At 58.3% G+C, this 17,373-nt stretch overlaps 1 protein-coding gene across 1 annotated transcript in view; it reads left to right on the top strand.

Moving 5' to 3' along the window:
* The first annotated feature begins 4,903 nt into the window (after positions 1-4,903).
* LOC149919308 (inosine-5'-monophosphate dehydrogenase 1-like) overlaps positions 4,904-17,373 on the top strand; it is a 32,290-nt gene continuing 19,820 nt past the window's right edge. The window contains exons 1-8 of the mRNA XM_090125729.1: positions 4,904-5,001; positions 8,038-8,145; positions 8,702-8,750; positions 11,211-11,312; positions 13,152-13,226; positions 14,507-14,713; positions 15,582-15,669; positions 16,872-17,071. Coding sequence (XP_089981855.1) covers positions 4,979-5,001; positions 8,038-8,145; positions 8,702-8,750; positions 11,211-11,312; positions 13,152-13,226; positions 14,507-14,713; positions 15,582-15,669; positions 16,872-17,071 — 852 coding nt within the window. The 5' untranslated portion in view covers positions 4,904-4,978. The remainder of the gene's footprint in view (positions 5,002-8,037; positions 8,146-8,701; positions 8,751-11,210; positions 11,313-13,151; positions 13,227-14,506; positions 14,714-15,581; positions 15,670-16,871; positions 17,072-17,373) is intronic.

Raw genomic sequence — 17,373 nt, 5'->3', positions numbered from 1 at the left:
ATGTCCCCATATGTCCCCATTGTCCCCATATCCTCACATTGACCCCACTGTCCCCATCGTCCCCATATTTCCCCATTGTCCCCACATTGTACCCATAAGTCCCCATTGTCCCCATATCCCCACATTGTCCCCACATGTCCCCATGTCCCCACATCCCCACAATGTCCCCACTGTCCCCATTGTCCTCACATGTCCCCCTATGTCCCCATTGTCCCCATTTGTCCCCATATCCCCATATTGTCCCCACTGTCCCCATTGTCCCCACATCCCCACATTGTCCCCATTGTCCCCATATCCCCACGTTGTCCCCACATGTCCCCATTGTCCCCATTGTCCCCACATCCGCACAACGTCCCCACATGTCCCCACATCCCCACATTGTCCCCACATCCCCACATGTCCCCACTGTCCCCACATGTCCCCACATCCCCACAATGTCCCCATATGTCCCCACTGTCCCCACCTCCCCACAATATCCCCACATGTCCCCATTGTCCCCACATCCCCACATGTTCCCATTGTCCCCATATGTCCCCATTGTCCCTATATCCCCACATTGTCCCCACACGTCCCCATGTCCCCACATCCCCACAACGTCCCCACTGTCCCCATTGTCCCCACATGTCCCCATTGTCCCCATTATCCCCACATCCCCATAATGTCCCCACATGTCCCCATTGTCCCCATTGTCCCCACATCCCCACAATGTCCCCACTGTCCCCCTATGTCCCCATTGTCCCCATTTGTCCCCATATCCTCACATTGTCCTCACTGTCCCCATTGTCCCCACATCCCCACATGTCCCCATGTGTCCCCATTGTCCCCACATTGTCCCCATTGTCCCCATATCCCCACGGTGTCCCCACATGTCGCCATTGTCCCCACATCCGCACAACGTCCCCACATGTCCCCACTGTCCCCACATGTCCCCACATCCCCACAATGTCCCCCCATGTCCCCATTGTCCCCATGTCCCCATATCCCCACAATGTTCCCACTGTCCCCATTGTCCCCACAATGTCCCCATATGTCCCCATTGTCCCCATATCCTCACATTGACCCCACTGTCCCCACAATGTCCCCATATTTCCCCATTGTCCCCACATTGTCCCCATATGTCCCCATTGTCCCTATACCCCCACATTGTCCCCACACGTCCCCATGTCCCCACATCCCCACAACGTCCCCACTGTCCCCATTGTCCCCACATGTCCCCATTGTCCCCATTATCCCCACATCCCCATAATGTCCCCACATGTCCCCATTGTCCCCACATCCCCACAATGTCCCCACTGTCCCCCTATGTCCCCATTGTCCCCATTGTCCCCACATGTCCCCATTGTCCCCACATCCCCACATGTCCCCATTGTCCCCATTGTCCCCACATCCGCACGTCCCCACATGTCCCCACATCCCCACATTGTCCCCACATGTCCCCATTGTCCCCACATGTTCCCATTGTCCCCATTGTCCCCATATTTCCCCATTGTCCCCACATTGTCCCCATTGTCCCCATATCCCCACATTGTCCCCACACGTCCCCATGTCCCCACATCCCCACAACGTCCCCACTGTCCCCATTGTCCCCATTGTCCCCATTGTCCCCACATCCCCATATTGTCCCCACATCCCCACAATGTCCCCATTGTCCCCATTGTCCCCACATGTCCCCATGGTCCCCACATTCCCACAATGTCCCCACATCCCCACATTGTCCCCATTGTCCCCACTGTCCCCACATGTCCCCGCTGTCCCCACACCCGGTGCTGTCCCAGCTGCGTGACTCCCGGACGTCCCTTAAGCTGCTTTGTGCGGCGCTCGGCCCCAATCCCTGCGGGGTCACCGTCACTGTCACCACCGTGTCACCATCATCAGTGTCACCTCAGCGTGAACATTAGTGTCACCATTGTGTCACCATCATCAGTGTCACCATCAGTGCGAACATCAGCGTCACCACTGTGTCACCATCATCAGTGTCACCACTGTGCCACCATTGTGTCACAATCACTGTCACCACTGTGTCACCATCATCAGTGTCACCATCAGTGTGAACATCAGTGCCACCATTCTGTCACCATTACTGTCGTCATTGTGTCACCATCATCACTGTCACCATTGTGTCACCATCGTGTCACCATCAATGTCACCATCATCAGTGCCACCACTGTGTCACCATCATCAGTGCCACCATTGTGTCACCATCACTGTTGTCATTGTGTCACCATCATCAGTGACACCATTGGGCCACCATTGTGGCACCATTGTGTCACCATCAATGCCACCATCATCAGTGTCACCATTGTGTCACCATTGCATCTCCATCAGTGTCACCATTGTGTCACCATCATCAGTGTCACCATCATCAGTGCCACCACTGTGTCACCACTGTGTCACCATCACCAGTGTCACCATCATCAGTGTCACCATTGTGTCACTTTCACTGTCACCACTGTGTCACCATCATCAGTGTCACCATTGTGTCTCCATCATCAGTGTCACTATCATCAGTGTCACCATCAGTGTGAACATCAGTGCCACCACTGTCACCATCATCAGTGTCACTACTGTGTCACCATTGCGTCACCATCATCAGTGTCACCACTGCATCACCATTGTGTCACCATCATCAGTGCCACCATTGTGTCACCATTGTGTCACCATCATCAGTGTCACCACTGTGCCACCATTGTGTCACAATCACTGTCACCACTGTGTCACCATCATCAGTGTCACCACTGTGTCACCATTGTGTCACCATCAGTGTCACCATCATCAGTGTCACCATCATTGTGAACATCAGTGTCACCATTCTGTCACCATCACTGTCACCATTGTGTCACCATTGTGTCACCATCAATGTCACCATCATCAGTGCCACCATTGTGTCACCATCACTGTTGTCATTGTGTCACCATCATCAGTGTCACCATTGGGCCACCATTGTGTCACCATTGTGTCACCATTGTGTCACCATCACTGTCACCATCAGTATGAACATCAGTGTCACTGTCAGTGTCACCATTGTGTCACCATCAGTGTCACCGTCACTGTCACCATCACTCTTGCCACTGTGTCACCATTGGTGTCACCATCACTGTCACCATCAGCATGAACATCAGTGTCACCGTCAGTGTCACCATTGTGTCACCATCCCTGTCACCATCACTGTCACCATCAGTATGAGCGTGTCACCACCACTGTCACCATCGGTGTCACCACCGCTGTCACCATTGTGTCACCATCAGTGTCACCATCAGTGTCATCATCGGCGTGAACATCAGTGTCACCATCAGTGTCAGCACTGTGTCACCATCCCTGTCACCATCACTGTCACCCTTTGCACTCCCCCATCACCCCCCCATTGCACACTCCCCCTTTACACGCCCGCATCGCACACTCCCCCATCAAACCCCCATCTCACACCCCCCCTTTGCACACCCCCCAATCTCATCGCCCCCATCTCCCCCCCATTTCACCCCATCATCTCCCCCCTCCCATTTTCCCCCCCATATTTCACCCCCCATCTCCCCCCTCATTTCACCCCCCCATCTCCCCGTTCCATCTCACCCCCCCACCCCCCCATCTCCCTCCCTCCTCCCCCAACTCCCCCTCCCATCTCCCCCCTCCATCTCCCCCCATCTCAACCCCCCCACCCCCATCTCCCCCCCTCATTTCACCCCATTGTCTCACCCCCCCATCTCACCCTCATCTCACCCCTCCATCTCACCCCCCCACCCCCCACCTCCCTCCCCCATTTCCCCCCCATCTCACCCCCCATCTCCCTCCCCCACCCCCCATTTCACCCCCCACCCCCCCATCTCACCCCCCCATCTCACCCCTCATCTCCTCCCACATTGCACCCCCCCATCTCACCCCCATCTCACCCCACCATCTCACACCCCCAACCCCCATCTCACCCCACCATCTCCCCCCCATCTCAGCCCCCATGTCCCCCCCCATCTCACACCCACCACCCCCCATCTCCCTCCCCATCTCCCCCCCATCTCACCCCTTATCTCCCCCCCCATCGCACACCCTCCATTTCACCCCCCCATTTCACCCCCCCATCTCCCCCCATCTCACCCCCCTCATTCCCTACATTTCACCCCCCCATCTCACTCCCATCTCACCTCCCCCCATCTCACCCCCATCCCACCCCCCATCTCTTCTCATCTCCCCCCATCTCACCCCTCATCTCATACCCCCTATCTCCCTCCCCCATCTCCCCCCCATCTCCCCCCTCATCTCCTCCCCATCTCACCCCCCCATCTCACACCCCCCAGGCCCCATCTCCCTCCCCCGTCTCACCCCCCCCATCTCACCCCTCATCTCCCCCCCCATTTCAGCCCCCCAACTCATTCCCCATGCCCCCCCATCTCACCCCCCCATCCCCCATCTTTCTCCCCATCTCACCCCTCATCTCCTCCCCATCTCACCCCCCCATTTCACCACCCCATCTCACACCCCCCCAGCCCCCCATCTCCCTCCCCCATGTCACCCCCCCATCTCACTCCCCATGCCCCCCCCATCCCCCCATCTCCCTCCCCATCTCACCCCCCCCCTTTGTACTTCCCCCCCCCCCTCCCCATAATCCTCCCATAATCCCACCCGCAGCGAAACCACCCGCGGGGGGGGGGGGGGGGGGAGTTGGGGGGGGGGCTCACCCACAGCCCCCCCCCCCCACCCACTCGTGTCACCCCCCATAACCACCCTAACAATGCGTGTGGATGGGGGGGAGAGATGGGTTCCCCCCCCCTCGGCTTTTCCCCCCCCTTCCCCGACCCAAAGCCTTAAAGGGGCGGAGCTGAAAGCGGACCCCCCCCCCTCCCGTGCCCCCCCCCCCCGGTTACTCAGCGCCTCCCGCGGCAGCAGCAGCGCAGCACCGCCCCCCCCCGCTCCCCCCCCCTCATTGCCCGTGGGACCCCACGCGTGTCCGGATACGGGGGGGGGGGGGTCACATTCGGGACGCGGCCACGAGATGGAGCGCAGCAACGACGGCAGGTGAGGGGAGGGCGGGGGGGGGGCACATGGGGACAGCTGGGGACGAGGGGGGGTCTGGGGGGGTCATAGTGGCATCACATCCAGGTTGGGAACTGGGGGGACAGGGGGGTCTGGGGGGGTCATGGTGACACATGGGGACAGCTGGGGACAAAGGGGGGAGTCATAGGGGATCATGGTGACACATGGGGACAGTTGGGGACAGAGGGGGGAGTCATAGGGGATCATGGTGACACATGGGGACAGTTGGGGACAAGGGAGTTTTGGGGGGAGTCATGGTGACACATGGGGACAGCTGGGGACAAAGGGGGGGTCTTAGGGGGTCATGGTGACACATGGGGACAGTTGGGGACACGGGGGGGTCTGGGGGGGTCATGGTGGCAGTGGGTCATGGGGGTATTTGGGGACACTTGGGGACAGGGGTTCATGGGGACACATGGGGACAGCTGGGGACAAGGGGGGGGTCTGGGGGGAGGGTGTGGTGACAAATGGGGACGGTTGGGGACAAAGGGGGGTCTGGGGGGGGGTCGTGGGGACACATAGGGACAGTAGGGGACAAAGGAAGGGTCTGGGGGGGGCATGGTGACAAATGGGGATGGTTGGGGACAAAGGGGGGATCTGGGGGGGGGTCGTGGGGACACATGGGGACAGTTGGGGACAAGGAGGGCTCTGGGGGGGGTCGTGGAGACTTTTGGGGACAGTTGGGGACAAAGTGGGGGGGTCCTGGGGACAAAGGGGGGGGTCTGGGGGGAGTGATGGTGACACATGGGGACACAGGGGGACAGTGGGACAAGGGGGGGTCCCGGTGACATCACATCTGGGTGACACATGGGGACAGGGGGGTCTGGGGGGAGTTCGTGGTGGCACCGGGTCCTGGCGACACATGGGGACCAAAGGGGGGGCTATTAGGGGGGGGGTCCCGGTGCCTTCGGTCTCGGCACCACATAGGGACACACGGGGACAGGTGGGGGTCCTCCCGTGCCCCCCCCCCCCCCCCGGCCCCGCACACCCACGTGACCCGGCGCTGTGCTCCCGGATTACCGCTAATCCCCCCCCCCCCCCGCCCCGCTCCTCCCCCCCACTCCCCCACGGGTGACAGCGGTGTCACGGGGGGGGGGCTGCCCAACCCCCACCCCCTCCCCTGGGGGCTCATTAGAGCGGCGGTGTTAATGAGGCTGGGGCACAAACAGCGCCGGGCCCCGGGGGGGTCCCAAGTAAGACGGGGGGGGGAGGAGGGGGGGTTGTGTTTGTGTGCCCCCCCCGCTGGGCCGGTGGGTGGGGGCGTGGCTATAAGGGAGGGGGCGGGGCTATGGAACAGTGGGCGGGTCTGTGGGTGGATCCATCGGAAGGGGCGGGGCTAAGCGCGGGGCAGACCAATGGGATGCGTTGGGAGCGGAGTTGTGGGCGGGGCTATAATGGAGGGGGCGGGGCTATGAGGAAAATGGGCGGGGCTGTGGGTGGATCCAACTGGAGGGGCGGGGTTACGGGTGGGGCAGGCCAATGGGCTGCACCAGGGGCGGGGCTATGAGGGGGTGGGGCTATGGGAGCAGTGGGCGGGGCTGTAGCTGGATCCTAGTGAAGGGGCGGAGCTAAGGGCGGGGTAGACCAATGGGCTGCGTTGTGGGCGGGGCTATACTGGTGGAGAGGAGTTATAGGTACAGAGGGCGGGGCTAGCGCAGGGGGCGGGGCTAGAGGAGTGGATGGCCTATGGTGTAGGATGTGGGCGGGGCTACATGCGAGGTGGGGCGGGGCTGACAGAGGAGCGGACCAATAGGAGGCGTTGTGGGCGGGGCTCCCGGGATGGGGCTGCTGTGCAATGGTGTGGGGATGGATGAGGGGTGGCCCAGTTATGGGAGTGGGAACTGGGAGCACTGGGAGGGACTGGGATGTGGCGCAGGTGTGCTATGGGGGGCACTGGGAATTACTGGGGGGGTACTGGGAGGGAACTGTATGATAGTGGGAGGTATGGGGGGGTACTGGGAGGGACTGGGACGTGATGCAGTGATGCTGGGGGGGCACTGGGAGTTACTGGGGAGGTACTGGGATGATGATGATGTGACAGCGTTGATGATGATGATGGTGAGGATGATAACAATGGTGATGACAATGGCGATGATGGTGATGACGATGATGTGACATGATGATGATGATGATGATGTGAGAATGATAACAGTGGTGAGGACGACAATGATGATGATGACGACGATGTTACAGTGATGATGATGGTGATGATGGTGATGATGGTGATGATGATGTGAGGATGATAACAATGGTGATGACGATGATGATGGCGATGATGATAACGACGATGTGACAGTGATGATGATGATGATGATGGTGATGATGATGTCAGAATGATAACAATGGTGGTGGTGATGATGATGATGATGGTGACGTCGATGATGTGACATGATGATGATGATGATGATGATGATGATGATGATGATGATGTGATGACGATGTGCGGATGATAATAATGGTGAGGATGACGATGATGACGACGATGACAATGATGATGATGATGACGACGATGTGACAGTGATGATAATGATGATGATGGTGATGATGATGATGTGAGGATGATAACAATGGTGATGATGATGATGGTGACAATGATGATGTGACATGATGATGATGATGATGATGATGATGATGTGAGGATGACGATGATGACGACGATGATGATGATGACGACGATGTGACAGTGATGATGATGATGATGACGACGATGTGACAGTGATGATGATGATGATGATGATGATGATGATGATGATGATGGTGATGATGATGTGAGGATTATAGCAATGGTGGTGATGATGATGATGATGATGGCGATGTGACAGTGATGATGATGATGATGGTGATGATGATGATGGTGATGATGATGTGAGGATTATAGCAATGTTGGTGATGATGATGATGATGACGACGATGTGACAGTGATGATGATGATGGTGATGTGAGGATGATAACAATGTGGTGATGATGATGATGATGATGATGATGATGATGATGATGATGATGATGATGATGATGAAGGCTCCCCCCCAGTACCGACCCCGTGCCCGGCGATGCCGCAGGCTCAGTCCCTGAGGAAGGGCTCAGCGCCCAGCAGCTCTTCGCCACCAGCGACGGCCTGACCTACAAGTAGGGGGGGGACAGTGGCCCCACGTCCTGCGTCCCCCCCTATAGGGCCACCCCAAATGTCCCCCCCCCATCACCCCCATTTCGACCCCCCCCCGGACACAGCTATCCTTATAGGGCCACCCCAAATGTGCCCCCCTGTCCCCATAACCCCTATGTTGCCCCCCCCAGGGACCACTGTCCCTATAGGGCCACCCCAAATGTGCCCCCCTGTCCCCATAACCCCAGTGTACCCCCCCCAGCACTACTGTCCCCATAGGGCCACCCCAAAAGTCCCCCTGCCCCCATAACCCCTATGACCGCCCCCCACACACACATTCCTGTCCCATAAAGCCACCCCAAATGTCCCCCCCCATCCCATAACCCCAATGTTCCCCCCCTCGGCATTGCTGTCCCCATAGGGCCACCCCAAATGTCCCCCCCTCCCCCAATCACCCCTATTTCTACCCCCCCTCCCCCTCCAGGCACCGCTGTCCCCATAGGGCCACCCCAAATGTCCCTCCTGTCCCCATGGCCCCCCCTATGGGGTGGCCCTATAAGTGACCCCCCCCTCCCACAGTGATTTCCTCATCCTGCCCGGCTTCATTGACTTTGCAGCTGAGGACGTGGTGAGTGGACCCCATAAATCCACCCCATAAATCCACCCCCTAAATCCACCCCATAAATCCACCCCATAAATCCACCCCATAAATCCACCCCATATATCCACCCCATAAATCCACCCCATAAATCCACCCCATATATCCACCCCATAATCCACCCCCTAAATCCACCCCATAAATCCACCCCCTAAATCCACCCCCTAAATCCACCCCATATATCCACCCTATAAATCCACCCCATAAATCCACCCCCTAAATCCACCCCATATATCCACCCTATAAATCCACCCCATAAATCCACCCCATAAATCCACCCCATATATCCACCCCATAAATCCACCCCCTAAATCCACCCCATATATCCACCCCCTAAATCCACCCCATAAATCCACCCCCTAAATCCACCCCCTAAATCCACCCCATAAATCCACCCCATATATCCACCCTATAAATCCACCCCATAAATCCACCCCATATATCCACCCCATAAATCCACCCCATAAATCCACCCCCTAAATCCACCCCATAATCCATCCCATAAACCATCCCATAATCCACCCTATATTCCACCCCATAAATCCACCCCATAAATCCCCCCCATAAATCCATCCCATATATCGATCCCATAAATCCACCCCATAAATCCCCCCCATAATCCACCCCCTAAATCCACCCCATATATCCACCCCATAATCCATCCCAGAAATCCATCCCAGAAATCCACCCCATAAATCCACCCCATATATCCCCCCATAAATCCACCCCATAAATCCACCAGGGGTTCTGTGGGGTTCCCTATAGGATATGGCATCTTGTGGAGGTTCCCCTATAGGATATGGGGTTGTGGGATGGGTTCCCCTATAGGATATGGGGTTTTGGGGGATTCCCCTAAAGGACATGGGGTCTTGTGGAGGTTCCCCTATAGGATATGCAGTTCTGGGGGGTTCCCCTATAGGATATGGGGTCTTGTGGAGGTTCTCTATAGGATATGGGTTTTTGGGGGGTTCCCATATAGGATACGGGGTTCTGTGGGGTTCCCTATAGGATATGGGGTTCTGGGAGCGATCTGCTGTAGGATATGGGGTTTTGTGGAGGTTCCCCTATAGGATATGGGGTTCTGTGGAGGCTCCCCTATAGGATATGGGGTTCTGAGATGGGTTCCCCTATAGGATATGGGGTTCTGGGGGGGATCCCCTTTAGGACATGTGGTATTGGGGGGGTTCCCCTATAGGACAGGGATCTTGAGGAGGCTCCCCTATAGGATATGGGGTTCTGGGGGGGTTCCTCTATAGGATATGGGATTCGGGGGGGATTCCTCTATAGGATATGGGTTTTTGGGGGGTTACCCTATAGGACAGGGGTCTTGGAGAGGTTCCCCTATAGGATATGGGGTTCTGTGGAGGCTCTCCTATAGGACATATAGTTTTGTGGAGGTTCCCCTATAGGATATGGGGTTCTGGGATGGGTTCCCCTATGGGATATGGGCTTCTGTGGAGGCTCCCCTATAGGATATAGGGTTTTGTGGGGGTTCCCCTATAGGATATGGGGTTCTGAGGGGGGCTCCCCTATAGGACATGTGGTACTGGGGGGGTTCCCTATTGGATATGGGGTCTTGGGGAGGTTCCCCTATAGGATATGGAGTTCTGTGTGGTTCCCCTATAGGATATGGGGTTCATGGGGGGGTTCCCCTGTAGGATATGGGGTCTTGTGGAATTCCCTATAGGATATGGGTTTTTGGGGGGTTCCCCTATAGGATATGGGGTTCTGGGAGCGATTTGCTATAGGATATGGGTTTTTGGAGGGTTCCCCTATAGGACATGTGGTCTTGTGGAGATTCCCCTATAGGATCTGGGGTTCTTGGATGGGTTTCCCTATAGGATATGTGGTTCTGTGGAGGCTCCCCTATAGGATATGGGGTTTTGGGTTTCTCCCATAGGATATGGAGTTTTGGGGGTGGTCCCCTATAGGATATGGAGTTCTGTGGGGTTCCGTATAGGATATGGCGTCTTGTGGAGGTTCCCCTATAGGATATGGGGTTGTGGGATGGGTTCTCCTATAGGATATGGGGTTTTGAGGGGTTCCCCTATAGGACATGGTGTTCTGTGGATGCTCCCCTATAAGATATGGGGTACTGGCGGATTCCCCTATAGGATATGGGTTTTTGTGGGGTTCCCCTATAGGACATGGGGTCTTGTGGAGGTTCCCTATAGGATATGGGTTTTTGGACGGTTCCCCTATAGGACAGGGGTCTTGGAGAGGTTCCCCTATAGGATATGGGGTTCTGTGGGGTTCCCTATAGGATATGGCATCTTGTGGAGGTTCTGCTATAGGACATGGGTTTCTGGGATGGGTTCCCCTTAGAATTTGGGGTTTGGGGGAGGTTCCCCTATAGGATATGGGGTTCTGGGGGGGGTCCCCTCCCCGGGAGCTGTGGGGTGGCGGTGAGGACCCTCTGTGCCCCTATAGGATCTGACGTCGGCGCTGACGAAGCAGATCACCCTAAAAACCCCGCTGGTGTCCTCCCCGATGGACACCGTCACCGAGGCTGACATGGCCATCGCCATGGCTGTGAGTGGGGTCACGGGGTCACGGGGTCATGGGGTTATGGGGTCATGGGACTGTGAGTGGGGTCACGGGGTCACGGGGTCACGGGGTTATGGGGTCATGGGACTGTGAATGGGGTCATGGGATCCTGGGGCTGTGAGTGGGGTCATGGGGCTGTTAGTGGGGCCATGGGGTCATAGGGTTATGGGGCTGTGGGGTCGTGGAGTTATGGGGTTATGGCGTCATGGGGTTATGGGGTCAGGGGGCTGTGAGTGGGGTCGTGGGCTTATGGGGTTATGGGGCTGTAGGATTATGGGGCTGTAAGTGGGGTCGTGGGGTCATGAAGCTGTGAGTGGGGTCATGGGGCTGTGGGGTCATGGGGTTATGGGGTCATGGGGCTATGGGGCTGTGGGGTTATGGGGACATGGGGTCATGGGGTTATGAGGTGATGGGGTCATGGGGCTGTGGGGTTATGGGGTTATGGGGCTGTGAGTGGGGTCATGGGGGCATGGGGTTATAGGGCTGTGGGGTTATGGGGCTGTGGGGTTATGGGGCTGTGGGGTCATGGGGTTATGAGGTTGTGGGGTTATGGGGTCATGGGATCATGAGGTTATGGGGTCATGGGGCTGTGAATGGGGTCATGGGATCATGAGGTTATGGGGTCCTGGGTTTATGGGGCTGTAGGGTTATGGGGCCATGGGATCATGGGGTTATGGGGTCATGGGGCTGTGAGTGGGGTCGTGGGATCATGAGGCTGTGAGTGGGGTCATGGGGTCATGGGGCTGTGGGGTCATGGGGTTATGGGGTCATGGGGCTATGGGGCTGTGGGGTTATGGGGACGTGGGGTCATGGGGTTATGAGGTCATGGGGTCATGGGGCTGTGGGGTTATGGGGTTATGGGGCTGTGAGTGGGGTCATGGGGTTATGGGGCCATGGGGTTATGGGGCTGTGGGGTCATGGGGTTATGGTGTCATGGGGCTGTGAGTGGGTTTATGGGGTCATGGGGTTATGGGGCTGTGGGGTTATGGGGTTATGGGGTCGTGGGGCTATGGGGCTGTGGGGTTATGGGGTCATGGGGCTGTGGGGTCCTGGGGTTGTGGGGTTATGGGGCTGTGGGGTTATGGGGCATGGGCTTATGAGTCGGTGGGGTTGTGGATCTGTGGGGTTGTGGGATGATGGGACAGTGGTGTTGTGGGGTTATGGGGCAGTAGGATTATGGGGCTATGGGGTTATGAGATTCTGAGGCTGTGGGGTTACGGGGCCATGGAGTTGCAGGGCTGTGGGATTCTGGGGTTCTGGGGTGGTGGGGTTATGGGGCTACAGGGTTATGGGATTATGGGATTAAAGTGTTAGGGGGTTATGGTATCATGGAGTTACGGGATTAAGGAAGTATGAGGTTATGGGATTATGGGGCTGTTGGGTTTGGGATTATGCAGTTATAACGCCGTTGGATTATGGCTTTATGGGGCCCTGGGATTACGGGGTCAGGGGGTCATGGGATTACGGGGCTATTGAGGTATGGGATTATGGGGCTATTGAGTTATGGGATTATGGGGCTATTGAGTTATGGGATCATGGGGCTATTGAGTTATGGGATTATGGGGCTACTGAGTTATGGGATTATGGGGCTATAGAGTTATGGGATTATGAGGCTATTGAGGTATGGGATTATGGGGCTATCGAGGTATGGGATTATGGGGCTATCGAGGTATGGGATTATGGGGCTATGGGATGATGGACCGATCATTTGGGGCCACGGTGTGGGGGCGCCCCTCCCAACGTCACCATATCCCCCTTCATCCCCCCCCTCACCTGCCCCCACCCCATATCCCTCCCCCACCCCGTATCCCCGTGCCCCCCCAGCTGATGGGTGGCATCGGGATCATCCACCACAACTGCAGCCCCGAGTTCCAGGCCAGCCAGGTGCGCAAGGTGAAGGTACGGCGCCCTCTGCCCCCCCGGGACCCCCCCACACCCCCCCATATCGCCCCATTCCCCGCCTTATTCCATACCCCCCCATAGCCCATATATCCTCCCTATACCCCCCCCTTCCATCCCATAATATCCCCGCAGCGCTTCCAGCAGGGCTGTATCCAGGAGACAGCAGTGCTGAGCCCCCCCATACCCCATATCCCCCCATACCCCATATCCCCCCATATCCCATATCCCCCCATATCCCCTTTTATGCCCATACCCCATATCCCCCCATATCCCCCCATACCCCATACCCTACATCCCATAATATCCCCCCCCTTCTCCCCCCATCCCATAATACCCCTGCAGCGCTTCCAGCAGGGCTGCACCTGGGAGCCAGCGGTGCTGAGCACCCCCATATCCCATATCCCCCCATGCCCCATATCCCATATCTTCCCATACCCCATATCTCCCCATATCCCCATACCCCATACCCCCCATATCCCCCCATACCCCATATCCCTATACCCCATATCTACCCATACTCCATACCCCATACCCCATATCCCCATACCCCATATCCCCATACCCTCATATCCCCCCGTACCCCATATCCCCCCATATCCCATATCCCCCCATCCCCCATATATCCCCCCATACCCCATATCCCCCCATACCCCCCATACCCCATACCCCCCATACCCCATATCCCCCATACCCCCCCATCCCCCACACCCCATAATACTCCCCCCCATCCCATAATCCCCCCGCAGCGCTTCCAGCAGGGCTGCCCGCGGGAGCCGGAGGTGCTGAGCCCCCCCATACCCCATATCCCCCCATACCCCATATATCCCCCCATACCCCATATATCCCCCCATACCCCATATCCCCCCACACCCCATAATACTCCCCCCCATCCCATAATCCCCCCCGCAGCGCTTCCAGCAGGGCTGCCCGCGGGAGCCGGCGGTGCTGAGCCCCCCATATCCCATACCCCCATACCCCACATTCCCCATACCCCATATCCCCCCATACCCCATATCCATATACCCCATACTGCCGATCCCCCATACCCCCCATACCCCATAATACTCCCCCCCATCCCATAATCCCCCCGCAGCGCTTCCAGCAGGGCTGCCCGCGGGAGCCGGCGGTGCTGAGCCCCCCCATACCCCATATCCCATATATCCCCCCATATCCCCCCATACCCCATATATCCCCCCATCCCCCATACCCCCCATCCCGCATACCCCCCATCCCCCACACCCCATAATACTCCCGCCCATCCCATAATCCCCCCGCAGCGCTTCCAGCAGGGCTGCCCGCGGGAGCCGGCGGTGCTGAGCCCCACGCACACGGTTGGGGACGTGCTGGAGCTGCGGCGGCGCAGGGGCTGCTCGGGGGTCCCGGTGACACAGAGCGGGAGGATGGGGGGGCGGCTGCAGGGCATCGTCACCTCCAGGGACATCGACTTCCTGGGGGAGGGGCAGCACGGGACTCCGCTGGGGCAGGTGGGTGGGGTTGGGATCGGGATTAGGGGACTGGGATTACGGGATTAGGGGTTGGGATTGGGAATGGGATTAGGGCTGGGGTGGGGGGCAGCTGTAGGGCATCGTCACCTCCAGGGACATCGACTTCCTGGGGGAGGGGCTGCGAGCGACACTGTGGGGCTGGTGGGTGGGATTGGGATTGGGATTACGGGATTGGGATTACGGGATTGGGATTACAGGATTAGGGGTTAGGGGTCGGATTAGGATTAGGGTTGGGATTGGGAGGCGGCTGCAGGACATCATCACCTGCAGGGACATCGACTTCCTGGGGGAGGGGCTGCGAGCAACACTGTGGGGCTGGTGGGTGGGATTGGGATTATGGGATTGGGATTACGGGATTGGGATTAGAGGGTTAGGGGTTGGGGGGCGGCTGCAGGGCATCATCACCTCCAGGGACATCGACTTCCTGGGGGAGGGGCAGCACGGGACACCCCTGGGGCAGGTGGGTGGGGTTGGGATTGGGATTACGGGATTGGGATTAGGGGATTAGGGGATTAGGGGTTGGGATTTGGAATGGGATTAGGGCTGGGGGTGGGGGGCAGCTGTAGGGCATCGTCACCTCCAGGGACATCGACTTCCGGGGGAGGGGCAGAATGGGTGGGATGATGGGATGAAGATTGGGATTGGATTGGGATGAGGATTGGGATTGGGATGAGGTTTGGGATGATGGGATGAGGATTGGGATTGGGATGAGGATTGGGATGAGGATTGGGATTGGGATAATAGGATGAGATTTGGGATGATGGGATGAGGATTGGGATTGGGATTGGATTGGGATTGGGATGAGGATTGGGATTGGGATTGGGATTGGGATTGCGCTGCCCTGCAGGTGATGACGAAGCGCGAGGAGTTGGTGGTGGCCCCGGCCGGCGTCACCATACAGGAGGCCAACGCCATCCTGCAGCGCAGCAAGAAGGGTGCGCACACTGCGACCCCACTGCGGCCCCCGTCACCCCATTGACCCCAGTGACACCCATGTCCCCCATATCCCCCATTCCCCAATGACCCCCAATGACCCCCCATTGTCCCCCATATCCCCCAATTCCCCCATTCCCCTCCATTGCCCCCATTTGCCCCAGTGTCCTCCAATTGCCCCCCATATCCCCCATATCCCCCATGTCCCCCGTATGCCCCTATACCCCCCATCCCCCCCATATCCCCCATATCCCCCCATACACTTTAATTCCCCCATCCCCCCATCTCCCCCAATTCCCCCATACCCCCCATCCCCCATATCCCCCATATCCCCCATACCCCCCATCCATCCCATATCCCCCCATACCCCCCATACCCCCCATACCCCCCATACCCCCCATGTCCCCCCATACACCTTAATTCCCCCATCCCCCCCATATCCCCCATGTCCCCCATATCCCCCATCCCCATTATCCCCCCCATATCCCCCATGTCTCCCGTATGCCCCTATACCCCCCATATCCCCCCCATATCCCCCATATCCCCCATACCCCCCTATATCCCCTATACCCCCCATATCCCCCAATTCCTCCATCCCCCCCATATCCCCCATATCCCCCACATCCCCCCCATATCCCCCATATCCCCCATACCCCCCTATATCCCCTATACCCCCCATATCCCCCAATTCCTCCATCCCCCCCATATCCCCCATATCCCCCACATCCCCCATCCCCATTATCCCCCCCATATCCCCCCATACAACCCCATACCCCCCCATCCCCCATATCCCCCATACCCCCTATATCCCCCATTCCCCCTATACCCCCCATACCCCCTATATCCCCCATACCCCCCATTTCCCCCCATATCTCCCCATACACCTTAATTCCCCCATCACCCCCATATCCCCCATATCCCCCACATCCCCCATCCCCATTATCCCCCCATATCCCCCCATATCCCCCATACACCCCACATCCCCCATACCCCCCATATCCCCCATATCCCCCATATCCCCCATATCCCCCTATGCCCCCCATATCCCCCATATCCCCCCATACCCCCCATATCCCCCCACATCCCCCATCCCCATTATCCCCCCATGACCCCCCATACAACCCCATACCCCCCATCCCCCATATACCCCCATCCCCCCCACGTCCCCCCATCCCCCCGCGCCCCCCTGACCCCCCTCCCGCAGGCCAGCTGCCGATCGTGAACTCCCGAGACGAGCTGGTGGCGCTGCTGGCCCGCGCCGACGTGCGGAAGTGCCGGCGCTACGGACGATCGTCGCGGGACGCCGGCGAGCGGCTGCGCTGCGGGGCGGCGCTCGGAGCCGCGGACGGAGAGCGGCGGAGGCTGGACGCCGTGGCGGAGGCGGGAGCCGATCTGGTGCTGCTGGTACCGGGGTGGTATGGGGGGGTATGGGGGAGTATGGGGTGGTATGGGGTTGTATGGGGTTGTATGGGGTTGTATGGGGCGGTATGGGGTGGTATGGGGTTGTATGGGGTGGTATGGGGGGATATGGCGTTGTATGGGGTGGTATGGGGTTGTATGGGGTGGTATGGGGTTGTATGGGGTTGTATGGGGTGGTATGGGGTTGTATGGGGGGGTATGGGGTTGTATGGGGTGGTATGGGGTGGTATGGGGTGGTATGGGGATGTATGGGGTTGTATGGGGTTGTATGGGGTTGTATGGGGGGG

This window comes from Phasianus colchicus, chromosome 1, assembly GCF_987193195.1.
Source record: "Phasianus colchicus chromosome 1, bPhaCol1.hap1.1, whole genome shotgun sequence".
Taxonomy (NCBI): Eukaryota; Metazoa; Chordata; class Aves; order Galliformes; family Phasianidae; genus Phasianus; species Phasianus colchicus.
Note: the sequence above shows the minus strand (reverse complement) of the source record. Positions and strands in the feature narration are given on the sequence as shown.